The sequence below is a fragment of the Uloborus diversus genome, chromosome 4 (genome assembly GCF_026930045.1).
Source record: "Uloborus diversus isolate 005 chromosome 4, Udiv.v.3.1, whole genome shotgun sequence".
Lineage (NCBI taxonomy): Eukaryota > Metazoa > Arthropoda > Arachnida > Araneae > Uloboridae > Uloborus > Uloborus diversus.
In genome coordinates this window covers 165,667,733-165,684,615 of record NC_072734.1, presented here as the reverse complement: position 1 = coordinate 165,684,615, position 16,883 = coordinate 165,667,733, and the positions used below count along the sequence as shown (strand labels likewise).

At 32.7% G+C, this 16,883-nt stretch overlaps 1 protein-coding gene across 1 annotated transcript in view; it reads right to left on the bottom strand.

Annotated features, from left to right (window-relative positions):
- Positions 1 to 423: 423 nt before the first annotated feature.
- The window catches only part of LOC129221134 (uncharacterized), a 221,057-nt gene continuing 204,597 nt past the window's right edge, over positions 424 to 16,883 (bottom strand). Inside the window, exons 11-14 of the mRNA XM_054855579.1 lie at positions 14,129 to 14,254; positions 7,400 to 7,581; positions 3,663 to 3,761; positions 424 to 1,468 (exon numbers count right to left, since the gene is read on the bottom strand). Of these exons, the coding sequence (XP_054711554.1) occupies positions 1,325 to 1,468; positions 3,663 to 3,761; positions 7,400 to 7,581; positions 14,129 to 14,254 (551 nt within the window). The 3' untranslated portion in view covers positions 424 to 1,324. The remainder of the gene's footprint in view (positions 1,469 to 3,662; positions 3,762 to 7,399; positions 7,582 to 14,128; positions 14,255 to 16,883) is intronic.

The following is a 16,883-nucleotide window of genomic DNA, read 5'->3' as shown; positions in this document are numbered from 1 at the left end:
ACATTGAAATGGCTTAGAGAAAAACCACACAAATTATGTTTTAAGAAAACTATGTGTAAAAATATCAACTGACGTTTTGAATAAAACACCTTGATAAGGAGAATACCACAGTAACTTCATAGAGCAAACTCTTCAGTTAGATCATATATACTATTAAAAATTCACCAACACATCTGTCTTTTTAAGGACGCCCAACAGTACAAAAATTAAATAAAACTTACTACCAAACGGCACGATCTTGAGGGTCACAGATTTGGACAAAATTCTAGATATAGATCTATTCCCACTACGTATGAGCCCCGGTAAAGCGGTTTGACTGCAAAGTTCCTGGTTCGGCTGTATCGGGGGCCCAAAGTTGACAATTTGAGCCCAGAAATGCAATGGAGTTACCTTTAAAATTACCATTTTTATCCCTTTTTCTGCTACTGTTCTGCATTATGAGCCATTTGCTTGCTTACCTTTGAATTAAGGTGAATACTCATTTTTAAGAAGCGGTTCTGAATTTTAAATTGGCTTCTACTTTTAATTTCAATAATTTGAATACCAAATTAACTACGCTACAGGATTTTTGTTGTTTGCAAATGAAACTAATTATTTTCGTTTTATAGTTATCGTCTGCTAGTAAAAGTATTTACCGTTTACTAATAAAAACATTTACTTTAACTGGACATTTATCGTCTGCTATTCAAGATATTTCACATTGATAAGCAAAAAATGGGAGAGGAGAAAAAGCTCTGCTTTTCATTGCACATTGCACAAAAAAAATAAAAACACAAGATTATTTCGATTTTTCAAATAAATTAGATAATGTTCATAAACAAATACGTGTTCTCCCCCATACTCAATTTATAAACAAAGGATGCCAGATGTGTTGAGAGATCGAACATAGTGTCGAAGTCTGAAATTCCAGTGGAAACGCAATTGCATTTCTGGGGTCAAACTAGCAACTTTTAACCCTTGTTGCCAAACTAGAGCCTATGCAGTCAAACCGCATTACCTGGGCTCATATCCAGTGGGAATGGACCTATGTCTAGACTTTTGTTCAAATCCATGACCCTTAAGGTCGTGCCGTTTGGTCGTTAGAAAGAAGGAAAATCTTGTAATGCACGTGGCTAGTAAAGTATACAACTTGCAAAATAAAATAATTCAAGGCATCTGGGCTTTTCCATCATTTGAATAATTCACATGACTTCGCATCATATAAACTATTACATTCCTCACTCTGTGCTTGAATGATAGGAAAGAAAATGATAGGTAAAAGCATGAGAGTAATGCATATTTCTCTGAAATTATTTCACACGAAAGCTCTCGGCTCAAGAAGTATTCAAACCGCACTTATGAAATACTGCTGTCTCAGTCCGTTGCCTAGTGCTGCTTGCTCTTGGTTTCTTGTTAGCGTAACTTGTATTTTCTTCTTCAGAAGCTCTTCTCTTAGATTTCTAACATCTTTTTCTGCCATTGAGCGCAGCTATAAAGAAAAATTAATATATTTTAACGTTTTGAAACTGTAGGTATAATCAAAATTGCTGTTCAAATACTCGAGAGAATTAGGGCCTTTAAAAACAGTTTCACAGTTAATTTTTTTTTTTTTTTTTTTTTTTTTTTGAGCAATCACGATTGCTTATTGTTCTTACTTGACCGTCCTTGATGTTACGGTTCCTTTTTCAGCTTGAACCAGGGACCTCTGCAGCACCACCGCCTGTCGTCCTCCAGGCGCGGCTGTCCCCCGGTCCTGAGCTATCCACTTCTCTTGGTCGGAGGCGTCCATGTCCTACACACACGCACGCTCACACACATACAAACACACGACTTCACACACTCCTACACACACACATACACACACTCATGCCTACATACACACACACACACGAACGCCTACACACACACACACACACGAACGCCTACACGCACACGCGCGTACACACATGCATACATACACTTACACACACACGCACCCACACACATGCGCCTACACAAACACACACATGCGCCTACACAAACACACACGCGCATACATACGCTCGTGATTGCGAAAAACATAATTTGAATTCAAGATGCAAAAAACTCAAATTAATATTTTTTTTTCTTTTTTGTATTTAAAGAATATTTTTATAAGATCGGTTCGCGCTAAAAAGTATTCAATAAAATAAATGTATGATTTCTTGATCGCAACACCCAAAAAGGATTATTTCAGTTAATTCTAAGTTAACCGGTAATATTTAAATGAAAAATTAGGAGAAGCTGAAAGATAGACGGTATAAAGCTTTCCGAACAAAGCTGCATAACGCTTTTTTTCCGCAAATTTTTATTGGCTACTTTAGAGTTTCCCTAAATATTAAGATATTTAAATCAACTCCAGTTTTAGAGTGTTCCAACGAAGAAATCAGATACTTAATTTATTTCATGCTTTTAAGCACGACCAAGCTAATAGAAATAGACTTCAGATTAAAAAATATATATTTCTAATTTTAAATTTTTTTTTCCGATTTAAAATATATTTTATTTGAAACTTTTTGAGATTTAAAGAACACGTTCCCTTTCCTTGTTGAAAAAAGAAGAAGAAAATCTATTACCTCTCCTTATTTAAAAAAAAAAAAAAAAAAAAAAACGGTATTCACTTTGGTTGTAATATGAATTAATTGCGCATAAATAGAGAGTAACTTATGTTGTCCATACAATTATTACAAGTTCGTGTGCTCGAATTAAACAAAAATATAACAGGGAAAAAGCAAAAAAAAAAAAAAAAGCTTTTAAAATCCTTTCAAATCATACAGATTTTCGAAGCTTTCTTTGATTGAAGTCGAGTCCTCAGTTTAAAAGGTTTCGAATGCCGAAATTTCACAAATCTCTGCTTGATTAAGCTCAGTCTTCACATTTTTTTAAATATTTAGCACCGAAATTAACTTTATAATTACTACTATTTTTCATTGTTTTGACAATGGTTAAATTAACAGGCAATTTAACAAAGAAAGTAACTCAAGAAATATTCTTTAAAAAGGGTGTGATTTAATTTAATTTTGTTTTGCCCTTTTACTATTTAATTTAATGCACAACTTCACCGATGCCTTAATATGCTAATCAGCATTGAAAAGAAATCGCAAATATTAAAATATTGCATTATTGAGCACACAATATTTCCTTCATACAATGTTACCGACAATTTTTTTTCAATGTAGATGAAAACCTAACTACTTACTCCTTAAAATATTATCATAGTAGGAAAAAAATAAATATCTTTCGGCTGAAATTTACAGTGACCAATAAGCTCTCATACAACATTTTGAAAAAAGCTAAAAAATTATATGTGTTACTGTAGTCCCAATTCTTTTCAGGCAATTTAATATTAAGGCATATATAAGATATTACAAGTTTAAAAATGCTTCATTAGTTATATTTTTCTTCTACCAGGGATAAATGAAAAAACTTAAGGAAATTGTGTAAAACAAATTCGTCAAGAGAAAAAACCCGGGTAACATTTTCAGGGACATTATGAAGATGGATCGCATTTATATAACTGTCAGAAAGTATAATGAGATGTCATTTGTCAGTGAGAGAAGTTTTGACACACCGAGATCCACAGTTTTGTGTAAAAATCCAGAAAAAATCTAATATGATGACTAAGATACATACAACATCTCTAATAACTTATTTAGTTATATCACCTTAACTTCGGTGTGCAGTTTCAACCTCGTTGCTTCAACTCTTCTCGTAAGATCTTCAATTTCTTGTAGCAACCTTGCAATCATTATTTTGTAGCTCAGCTGGAAAGAAACATCATTCACACGAAATTAAAAACTTCGTTAAAAAAACCCCTAATTTAAAGCAACGATAATCTCAAACATTCCTTCACAGTAGGAAATAACCCACGCTTTGAAGCACAAATATACCGATTGCTGCATGCACGTGTTTCTCAGTTTCAACAAGCCTCCCCCCCCCCAGTGCAAAATTGGGAGATTTTCGGTGTAAAGGCTTCCGGTAAAAGACATCCGGTCTTGGATGTCTTTACAACCAAAAGCTCACAATTTTTGCATTGAACAAGAAGTTCCGTTTAGAACTAAACGAGCCTACTTTCCCGTATACCCATACTACTTTCTAGTACCTGATCAATATTCTCAAAAAACGAACAAATAAAATAGCAGCACCTTTATATAAAGCAGCTAATACACTTTTTCCATTAAAAATTTTTTTTAACTGCTTTCAAAACGAAAGAATAATAATTAAAATTAAAAACTCAATAAAATAAATACATCATATCAAAAAAAAATCGTTTCTTTTTCCCCTGCTACCAAAAATAAAAAATTTTAAATGAATTAATACACTTACCAAAATAAATAAAAACAGTAAAATGTCAACTTAAAGAAATAACTTTCAATGTCAAAAAAAAATCGTCTGCGCATAACTTTATGTAGAAACATAAATGATTTCGAGTTTATCTGCCGAAAACTGAATACCTAAATTAAAACTTTAGCATGAAAATAAAAACAAGTCATATCAACAATAATTATTTCACAGTTAAATCCATAGCTGTGGAGTCGGAGTCAATCTCATTTTGAGATAAAGGAGTCTGAGTCGAATATCCAAGAATCGGAGTCAGTCATTTGTCCTCCGTGTATAAATTTTTGCCAAAGCTACGAAGTCAGAGTCGAAGTCGGGAGTCGGAGTCTGATTAATTGTCGGGCACAGGAGTCGGATTCGGAGTCATGTGCCCCTAAATTCTCGGAGTCTGGAGTTTAGCGTCAAGAGCTATTTCCAACAAAATTTGTTTGAAAAAAATCCGCCTTCAAGTACGGAATCTACATTGACTTTCAGTTTCCCCGTAGGAGCTAATGTTAAGGGATTTGAACTTTTCAAAATTGAACGGAAAATTGTTCAAATCAAAAAGATATTTTATATACAAATTTTTCATCAAAAGCTTTTTCCTACAAAGTTTGTTTGAAGCAAATTCGCCTCACAGTTCGGAATTGCCTTGAATTTCCCTGCATGCGCTAATGTTAAGTTTTTTTGAACTGTTCAAAATTGAACAAAAAATAGTTCAAATAAAAAAATGAAATATAGGAATAAGGTGTCCTTGCCGAGATCTTTCGAACAAAAATTTTTTTTTCGAATCGGACTATTCACTCAAAAGTTATTAGGGGGGGGGGGGACAGAGACAGACCGACAGACATTTTTCCCCATCTCAATACCCTACTTTCCAATTTTTAATTTTTCTATATTTATTTAATTATTTCATTTATTTTTGACTTTTTTTTGTTTTTCGCGATATTTTTAAGATGCATTAAGCCTTCTCTCATGCTTTTTCTTCCTTTTCTGACTTTTACTGGGAAAGTAGGCTAAAAAGGGGTTCATTGAAACCCCGAAGCATGTGTATGCACTAATCTGTATGTTTGTGTTACGAATCGCTGGTTATGTTCTGTTACTTCTCGGCACAAAGGTGCTTATTTATATATTTTCTTTTATAGTAGCTAATCAATTTGTAGTACAGAACTAAATTGAACGTTGCATCCCCAGAAATGTAACCTACGCTTTAATATTAAATTATAAGCATACTTAATTTCATTTTTATTGTTTATTATATCTGTGAATGTAAAATGAATAAATATAAATAATGTAGGAATTCTTATTTTTTGTCCTATACCTTATTTTTCGTTTTATTTTTTTTAACTGCGTGAACAATTTTTTGACATGGGAATAAAACCGATACACTGGTTTTACACCGAAAAATAAGTGAAAAATTGAAGAATGAATTCCTAAAAAAAAGATCGCTTTTGTGATGACTTTTTTTTTTTTTTTTGAATTTTAGGAGGTAATACCCCGGATCAGTCTCCTAACTTGCCACAAATAAGGTAAAACCAGTAGTGATCAGTGCTTAAATAGTGGCTACTTCAAGGTTTATACTTGAAAAAAAGTGTTTCCGGTCTCTCAGTGGATCTAAAAGTGCATCTAGCGTGCAGGAGGTATTACGTCCTTCACGTTTAAATCCATTGGGAATCCTGGAATTCATTTTTTTCAAATGTAAACCTTGAAGTGGCTACAACTGAAGCACTAGCCACTACTGGCGTGTGTTTACTTAATTCCCGCTTTTGAACTTTTCACCTCTCTAGCCATTCAGAAGAATGCTAATGGTTAGTACAGTGGCCACCGCTTATATGAATCACGTTTCTTCTAAAGCGTTTTGATTCAATAAAGTGGCTTATTCGATAAAGCTGGATTTTGTTCTGTTTTTGACAATTTGATTCATTAAAGCATTGGATTCAATTAACCACAGATTGAATTAACCGGGGTCCACTGTACAATGATCCCTTTTCCTCCAAATAAAAAAATTGCTATGAAACTGTCGAAAACGGGAAAAATGGGGGATTCTTTTACCAAAAGACGGGGGAGGGAAAATGGATGAAGATGGCGGTTACGTCGAAGGTCCCAACATTTAAAATTTATCAAACAATGAAAATGTACAACACTATGAGCAAAAGGCCATGATTTAAAACTTTCGAATTTTAATTTAATATAGGTATATATTTTTTTTACTTCTCAAATTTTACAAGGTTTTTAACAATGTATTTCCTATGTTCATGCTTTATGAAACTTTCAGATCGATTTAGTAAAAATGCTGATTTTTATTGCTTGTACTCGAATACACCAAAAATCAATCGATGTCTGTGCTTTTAAGTTTCATTTGCTATAGTTCAAAGAAATAATAAAACCTTAAACAGTCGCTCAAAACGAAAAACTTCTGTCCAGATAGCCACTCGTAAATTTCTACATATTGGAACAACCTCTTTCTGAAAAACTTAATCTTGTCTTTGCAAATGTAATTTCATTATATTTGTAATGGTTTTTTTGCATAAACGTACTCATAGATGTTAGAAAAAAAAACCTTCCTGAAAATAAAAATCCCTGTGTTTGCAAATTCCAACAATTTTTCGGAAAGAACAAGTTTCGACAATTTTTCAGGAAGATGATTTTGCACGTCGGAAAAAAGATCTTAAGAAATTGAAGCTCTGGTCAGGAAAAAATAATGTTTTAAGCTTAGCAATATTTATACACATTGGAAAAAGATCACACTGAAAAATCCAAACTCAATCTGAAAATTTCATTTCAAATCAACACTATCTAAAAATGGCATTTCAAATTAGAGAGAGTTCCAAGATATGCAAAACTTTTTTTTTCAAAAGTCTGATTAACAAATAAAATGCATATTTTTAGATTAAGCTCCCAACATTATTATAATTATTAAAGTTTTAAATAGAATCATAGCAAATCTCAGATTGCAAGGCGCTACAAACTTAGTTACCTCCTTTAGAGTATTTTAGACCACACTTCATAAAGTAGGTCAATTGGCTTTGGTTGCTTGTCGTTGTTTTTTTCTCCAAAACCTGAGATTTCGTGCAGGTATTCTTACCTTATTGGAGGGCCTTTCTGTCTTGCCAGAAATTGTTAGAAGTGCCCAGACTCCTGCTTGGACTTTTGCCAGAAGCTCCCGGTGCAATTTCTCCAGTTCCTGTCGAAGCCTGGAACATTCTTCTTCTAAACGGGGCGTAATCTTCTTGGCTTCGAGATATCGTTTGCGCCACATTTCGCGGACTGAAAAGCGAAATGAAATAATCAAAATAAGGACATTTTAGGAAATATTGATCGAAAACCCCGCTCTAATGCTTTTGCATTTTCAATTTCAATATTAATTTTTTTAAAATTATATTTGGAAATATAGTAGTTAGAATTAAAAATCCAAATTTAAGTTATGATCGTTTTACTCTTATTGCGGATAACAGAATTTTTTTTAATGTGTTTATTTTAATTCTTAAATAGCATTTTATTATTTGGCGTCATACTGGTAATACAGTAGAAAAGCTTTGTTGCCTAAAATTTATCGGACTATTTCATTTTGAAACCTCAGCAGTGAAAGTATTTTTACTTTCTTGTTCAAAATGAAGGAAGCATTGTGATATTTGCGAAAAAAAATCCCATTAAAATTTCAGTCTAAATATTCATTCTAATCACCCATGAGTCAATTTTGACTAGTAACTTTGTGACTCTATGCACATTTATAGGTGGAAAATAGGCAAAAAGAAAAAAAAAAGCATTTTGGACATCACTTAGTTATTTGGAAGAATTTACCGATACGTCTGTTCGTGAGCTCGTGCGTATCTTGAGTAACACAAAGCGGGAAGTATTGGAAAGTTGAAATTTCGTATGTAGGACAGTGTAAAAAAAGTCTAGTTTTACATTTCCTTTGTGGTGAAATGAGATCTTCCAAAATGCTTTTTACTCTTTTTTTTTTGGGGGGGGGGGGAGTGTATCAAATCAAATCAATATTAATCTCAAATTATTTCTAGGATGAAATTATTTTTCTTCAAGGCATCGGTCAATCCATCTCAAAATAACATTTCGCACCCTATAAAAGATGTTGGCAACACGGGCTTCACTTTAACTTTTTGTTACTTTATTAAATGTCGTTAAAGAAGTTTTATAATCGCAAAAGATTCCAGGCTTCTGATTTCAATGAAGATATTTTTTTGTTAACAAAAGATATATAATAATAGGCGTAAGTCAAATTTAAAAAAAAAAATGATAAAGAGATAAAATTTTTTAATCAAATTAAATATGTTAGTTAAAATTATCAGCAAAATGTTTCAATAATTTTGGTAAAGAGGATGAGACTTCACACATTTCAAAGATAGGTTGTATGTCGAGTTTTTGGTTTTGTTTTGTTTATTAATTTCCTTAAAAATCGAAAGGAAATTATTTTGACAGTCGGAAAAATCTATTTATGAAAGACATAAGTAAAAATATAATAGAAATGTATACATTATATATTACGTAAGAATAAACTTAAAAAAACTTTTCGTTTCGTGGCAAAGCTTTTTTTTTATCATGCAAAAGTAGAGAAATATAATTTTAGATAAAAATAATGATTTTAATGGGATACAAGAAAGACACTTAACAAATTAAGCATGCCTAAAAACTTATTCTTATTTATTTTTCATGCCATTTGTGCACATTTTATTGCAATTAAAGTTGAACACTCAATAAATTAAACATGCCTAAGAGTAATTTTTCATGCCATTTGTTCTTATTTTACTTCAATCATATTTGGGTTTAATTTTAACAGGAAAAAAAATAAGGAATTTGCTTAAAGTATACAGCATGTGAAAAGACAAATGTAACATACTTCAAATAAAGTACATTGTTGATATATGGGACATTTGTTCAAAAAAATAATTTTAATTTAAAAAGTAATGCTTCTGGGTCATCTGAATAGGGAAATGCTTTATGGTTGCTAGTTTTAAAAATTGTATGTGAGAAAACGAAATTGGAAATCAAATCAGAGAGAGTTTCGCAATGCAACTGGACAATTCCAATGGAAATTCACGTGTTTAAGTCATATTGTTTTAACTTGAAGGTTGTTAATGCTTTAAAGTCCTTGTTTTTACTTGATTTTACAGAAATTATCGGAATTTATAATAGGTAAGACCTCAAAGCAACTCTCCATGCATTTTTTTTTTAATTCAAACTCTCGCTTAGTATTCAAAAGAGTAACATTGCAATACATTTGTAGGACATCAAGTCAAGCAATAATTCTTTATACTGCTTTTATTAAGAAAAAAAAAAGGTTTACAGATCAAAAGCAAAAAACAAAGAAAAAAGAATTTGACATGACCGATTTTCTTTTAATCTTCAGATTAATATAGCAATTACAGTGCTAAACAGAATCATTTATCCTTTTCAAAAATGTAATTTAATAATATGACACTTTTTTTAATCAGTTTTCTAGTGAACAGCTTGCTTTCAAACAGCATTGGTGTGCAAATTTCCTTTTTATAAAAAGTTTGCAAAGACTGAAAAGTTAATTTTCGTAACGATTACTTAATTTGAGTTTATATATTAATATTTAATTACATAACAATTCAAATTCATAGTTGACACAATGTAATGCTAATAAACATTCGATAACTTAGTAAAAGAGGCGATAAACCTTTTTAAATGACAATATCAATATAATAAATATCTTTAAAGTATCAAGTATCAAACATATTACATATAATCAAATGCAGGAGACAGTAAAACACTTACAACACTTCAATCTTAATGAATTTTGCTCATTCATTTGAATTTTTGAGTTTTGTTTAGAGTGTAGGTGTGGAAATGTGTGACATAATGTGCTGGATCATGTTTTGGTTAGAAAATAGAGTAGATTAATAAAATAAAAAATTCAAAGAAAAGAAAATTTAAATTTTTTTTTTTTAAATATATACTTTCCATATTGTGTTCTTACTTTTTGTGCGCTGTATACTAAAGTTTAAATGAACAAGATATAATGTTAAGGGAGGCATATTCTTATCACAATAGCAAGCATTAATTACAATAGCATGCTTTATTCAAAAAATAAAATTACAATCTGCTTCTTAGAACTATTTCAGGGCTTAACAAATTACTCATGTGTAGAACCGTGTATACGATACAAATTGCAGTGTTTTTAAGTACAAAGACAGCTATAACGTTTCAGAGTCGAAGTCTATTTGCACATAAATTAAGCATGATGAGGCACGTAGAGGTTATTAATTGCTCTTGATGAAGCTCTCAATGAAATGCTTTGCGGTAAATGCAAGTCTATTCCTAACTAAGTCCATAATGTTTTTTCAACTTCTAACTGCTAATTTGTGCCTACGTTAAAGTTTAGCAGCTGAAAGAATATGGTCACAGTTTAATTACCCATTTGTCAACAGAATGTAGAAATATGACCATATGGAAACGTTAAAAAAAAGAAACAAAATGTAATAAAGTACATAAACCACAACTAAGGAATTTGAATCACGGTTCAGTATAAAAAATCAGAAGTATGAACAGCTAAAGACGTCATGGAAATTCTGGAAAAGGTGCTGAAGATTAGATCTAAAAAAGAGCTGGAGAAAGTAGCAAATGAAACTATCACAATAGAAAAATAATAAAAAAACGAACAAGCAAAGAAGATGAGCAGAATTCCAAAAAAAGAAACAAATGAAGAGATGAAAAAAAGAAGAAAGTCAGAGGAGCCAAAGTAAAAAGTGGGTGAAGAGATCCTTAAACTTTTTTATATCTTCTGATTCAGATCCTAGGGAAACTAACGTTTACCACCCACCACAAAGTGATCTGGAATCGAAAGATCCAGAAGATGTGGATTATCTGACTTCAACAGAAACATATTAAAGCACAAATTTTTAAGTTACAAGAAAACAACCATCACAAGTATTTTTGTTTCATACACACCAAGCTGATGACGATGTTGTGTACCACCAATAAATGTTTAAGTTTTGTGAATTTAACGATATTTCAATGGTGTAAGCACTTATTGCGTCACTATTGCTCTACCAAAGCATGCTCAGGTGGAAACTAGAGCAAAAAGATTTTGCGTGTATATTGTGCTATTTTTTTAAAAACATTATATGGTTTAATATATACAGGATGTTCCGTTTCAACCTGCAAGACCTTTATTTTCGCAACAGTTAATCCAAGATAAATACTTCCAATTTCAAAAATGTTCAAAATCAGTTGCTGAGTTAAGATATTGAAAGTTTGAAGTGAAAATAACAATGAGTCAAAAAATACAAAATTTTAACTTTTTATACGGGCCCTAGATCTTCTAACTAATATTTAGAGAAATAATCTCAATTGAAAACTATTACTGACACAAAAAACCTGACGTTTGTGAGACCAAAACTCAAGGAGATATTAGAGTTTAAAGTTTTTAGGGACCATACAGAAGATGAGATTAGAACTTATCTCCCTTTCAGAAGAATGACTGGTTGTCGCAGTTAAAAAACCAAGTATTTATATTTTTCATTGCTATTCAAAAATTAATGCAAATGTTAAAAACACACTGAAAACCTCGAACAATTTGGAAAACCACACTCTATGCACACATATCATTTTAAACCATTGTAAACCGCTATATTTCCCCCCAAAAGGAGTTATTGACGGCGAGTGAAAAGTGGTGTAAGTCACTGAACGCTGCGTTTCATATCTCGGTGAATATTGGTCGTACCAATGTCAAACTTTTAGTGTTGGAATTATTTTTCAATGGAAATTCTTTCCCTAAATATAAGTTAGGGGACCTGGGGCCCGTATAAAAAGTTTAATTTTTGTTTTTTTTTTTGACTCATTTTTATTTTTGCTTCAAACTTTCAACATCTTAACTCAGCATCTGATTTTGAACATTTTTGCAATTGGAAGTATACATCTAGGACTAATGGTTGCGAAAATAAAGGTCCTGCAGGTTAAAACGGAACACCCTGTATAAGTACTCCAAATTATATTGACTTAATAACACTGCGGATAGTGCCTTTGGCGTTCTTTAGCATTGAAGAATAACAACTAACTCATATTAAACTATGTTATTTATTTTTTTTTTTATATTTGTGTCTGTCCTTTTGTCATTACGTTGTGTGCGTAACGTTATTGTTTGTACTTTTCGTTTATGTATGTACATGTGTGCTTGTTAATGAATCTTATCTTATATCCTATATCTTTAAAAAAAGTGGTTATAGTTCCTCCCCATGAGGTAAAGTTATCCCTTACTTTCATTTTTCGATATTATTGGTGAGGTAATTATGAAAACTCCTTTTAAGAGCCTAAAAACAACGTGGAAGGTTAGTTATTATTTATTTTGATTTTATTTATTTACTTTGTTACATTCTTATAGAGTCACCAAATCAACCTAAACTATAATTTTCCAATATGTATGTCAAGGTACATTGGGGTGCGACAGCAAAAGATTAGGGGGGCCACAGTGAACTTAAGATTATCAAATCTTGTTCAAAATAAAAAATAACGAAAAAAATAACTGCTGTAAATGCGATTAAAGTATTTTCATGAAATTTAAATACTAGATGTAATTTTTTTTTCTTCTTTAAACCAATTACTCCCAAATTTTTTCAAACTCTTGAAAAATATACAAGAAGTTTCTGTGTAGCTCTGTGTAGTTTATGTGTGTATGTTACTCATAGAATAGACACCATGCAATTAAAAAACATAGGATGCCGATAAATAATTAAATGCTTTTAAAATGAACGAAGAAAATGACTAGCCAAAATTAATTTGAACTTGCAAAATTTATTTGAAAAGTCTTGCAATGATATTGTTGGTGAAAGAAATAGAATTTTTTTCGTTGCACTTCATATTTGTTGTAAATTTTGTAAAATTACAAAGATGGAATAGATGAATTCTTACTGCCTACTAAAATGGACAGCCTGAAATAATATGGGCAGACAATTGTTTATTCTCTTATTACTATTATTATTCAGCTTATCATAAATATCACAGTGAAATAAATTACTAGTTTTAAAATTTTAAGCCTAAACAACTAAACAAAACATCTCTCAAAGTTTCACAAAATTTGATAAAAAAGCCAACCATACACATATTTCTTTTACTTTAAATGAAAACCTTTCGCAAAAAATAAAACTAAAATTACACTAATCCAGTGTAAATGAAGAATTAGTTGATTACATGAAATACACCGCCAGCTCAGTCATTTTCAGCCGAGTCTGAATAGTTAAACGTAAAAGATAAGCTTTTCTCCTTGTTTTAAATTGTTTTACTTGATCAATACATTTTTTTCCATTCGCGGTCTTGATACGCTACTGAAAAATCCAAAAAAGAAAAACGTTTTTGAAAAAATATTGTATGTGTGAAATAAAGTAGCTCCTTTTTTGAAGAAATAGAGTAGTATTTGTTGAAAAAAAATGGTTAGGATGAAAATGGAATGGTTGAAAATCTCTTTTAGATAGAAATGTTGTTTTGTTCGTATATCTTATGACTGGCCTAAAAAGCAACATTTTACTGGGCCAAACATTAGAAAAATTAGCAAAATCATTCCCAAGTGAATACTAAGAAAATGATTTGAAAAGCCCCGATTCATTTTAAGACACACCGATATGTATAAATACATGCACAGTCAAGAACGAAAAAATAACTGTCAAAAAAACTTCAAGGAGAAGAGCAGAGGAGAAAGAGCAAGAGAGAGGAGGAAGCACACACACACGAGGGGTAGAGAAAAGGGATGGGAAGATGTGGAGAAGAGTGTGCTTGCCTGCTGCCGATTCTGCTCTCCCACTGAATTTCGGTAGGTTGCTTAAGCAGGTGTGAGTCTCACCTTGTTCCCGCCGCTGGTGGGCGCGGCTCTGCAGCTGCTTGATGCGCCGGAGCAGCTCTTCCCGCTGCCGCTGCCGAAGCCGAGTCTCGCTGCGGACCTCGTTCAAGATCACCAGGAGACGCTCCTCTGTTGACAGACAACGAAACAAATGAGACAGTGTCACGATCTCCGTTTTTAGGTGCCTCGGGAGATTTATACTTTTTAGTGAGATGGGTTTGTCTCTTGTCAGGTGTAATTGAAATTGAAAAGATTTTTTTTCCCATCAAAAATACATTTATTATCAGTGGACACTTTTAAAGGAAGTCAGTTTTGGCGTATTTCCATCTGCCTGTGTAATATCAGTACCTCAAAAGCAGACTAACGTAAGAGGGCCATTCCATGAGACGGAACGGGGTATTTGGAGTAGTTTTGTCCCAAGATTTTGTGTCAAAAATACAAATAATACAAGCTAGAAATTTCATTTTTGATCGCAACAGTAAAGATTTGTCATAAGAACTATGTAAAATATCAAAAGTTTGTCAGTTTGAAGAAAATAATTGAACGCAATGCAATAAAATGCCTGTGACGGAACGGAACACAGACAGTCCCCGGTCTGTCACAGGCATTTTATTGCATATTCTTCAATTATTTTATTTAAAAACAATAACTTTTAATGATTTACTTAATTCTTATGACAAATCTTTACTGTTGCTATCAAAAATAACATTTCTAGCTTGTTTTATTTGTATTTATGTAACAAAATATTCTGAAAAAAGTACTCCAAACGTCCCGTTTCGTACATGGAATGAACTAAGTCACATTATCACTTCTTTTCAGCAGAACGTGAAAGCGTTTATCTGAAGAGGGTTGGTTCTAGTGCTGTAATAACACCAGTAAATAACATTAACGGAAATTTCTTAAGGTAGAATTTTGATGTTATTGCTCAGTGTGGAATAAGATGCTACATTAGAGGGGGAGCTGAAAAAAATCGAAATTCTGCAGAGCACTCAGGCGTACTATGGATAATGTATAAGTCTCGAACACAAATTACTCTAAATTTTCGTGACTTTGAGTTATGTGTTCCGTTCCAACAAAAGACCTGAATTTTAGAAATTTTTAGAAAAAACGAGCTGATGTGTGCATCACATGACTTCCTTTTACTCCAATTCAATGTCATTTTCTCATTATTGGCAGTTTTAATATGATTCAATAGTTTACTCTCTAAATATCACCAACAGTGACCAAATTAAAACCAGATTTAAAAAAAAAAAAATTCCAAAAAATCGCCAAATTTGTCCCCAAGTTGGCGACAAAACTTAGCGATCAAAAGACTGGCGATATATCGCCAAGTGTCCGCCAAATTATAACACCACTTGAGTTTGCATCAAAATTAACTAGGATTTCCCCTCAAAAAGGGGCAAAAGACCCCCTTTAGAGCATACGAATGCAACCAAAAAAAAGGTGCACAACTAGACCCCGCTAGGAGTCTACGTACAAAATTTCAACTTTCTAGGACATTCCGTTCTTGAGTTATGCGACATACATACACACATACGCACATACATACGTATATACAGACGTCACGAGGAAACTCGTTGTAATTAACTCGGGAATCGTCAACATGGATATTTCGGGTGTCTGTACGTTCCTACGCACATATCCACGTGTGGTCGACTTGAAAAAAAAACTCAAAATTCATTTGGGGGTGAGCAAAATGGAAATTAAGGCCGATTTTTGGGTGAAATTTTTTTCGCGAATACAATACTTCCTTTTTTGTAAAAGGAAGTAATAAAGAGAATATTTACAAAATCTTTTAAATCAGGCAAAACTTTCAGCCTTTGTGTGGGAATTTACTAACTTCCGAACACAAACTACTTCGAAACAATAACTCTATCAACTAAGTTAGCGCTGAAGATATTAACTCAGAGTCACAACTCAAATTCGTGTCAATTAGTGCTAGGAATCACAAATTTTTGGCAATTCTCGAATTGTAGCAATTCACAGAATCGAAATTCTGCAGAGGAGAATTTCGATTGTCCCACCCTATTTTACATACAATGCAGTGATAACCTGGAAATGGCCATTTTTGAACTCACGTTATTCTGGCCCTGAGTAACAGATATACTAGGTGTACCGGAAAGCGGTATCCGTTATACAAGAAGGAAGAAAAGGGTGCAATAATGGTGATATGATTTCCCTACCCATTTTTTTCTTACCAGCGTGGAGGCTATTTCTATTAAATCACGTTTTTGAGAAATGGCTTGGTTAAGAGGCTGTCGATAAGTAGTGTCCCACTTTTAGTCGACTCTTCCCCCCCCCCTAAACTTTGTCACAAAGTGTCAGACTTCACATTACCCCCCCCCCCCCTTCCCTTGTCATATGTCACGCTATATTACATTAAGATATTAACATAAGATTACATTTTGACCAGACTGTGATGTCACACTTCGTGTTGCCCGCTCCCTACCCCTTTCACAAACTGTCACAACTTCGTAATGCACCGTCTCCCGTCAAAGTACGACATCATTCGAGGGAATGAGGAGGAAAAGGATGTAAGTAGACAGTTTCAAGGTTTGAGCAAAATGCGTTTAAAGTTCCGGTTCTAGTTAGGCTGTCATTGAAAAGTTTTTCTAAATCCTGCTGTATAACAGCACCTACCAAGACTGCTAGTACCATCTCTTGCCACAAAACAGAGGAGAGGTTCACCTACTATATGTACTGGTTACCTCCAAATTAAAAATTTTTGCATTTACATTCCTTTGCTTCTCACTGCGTC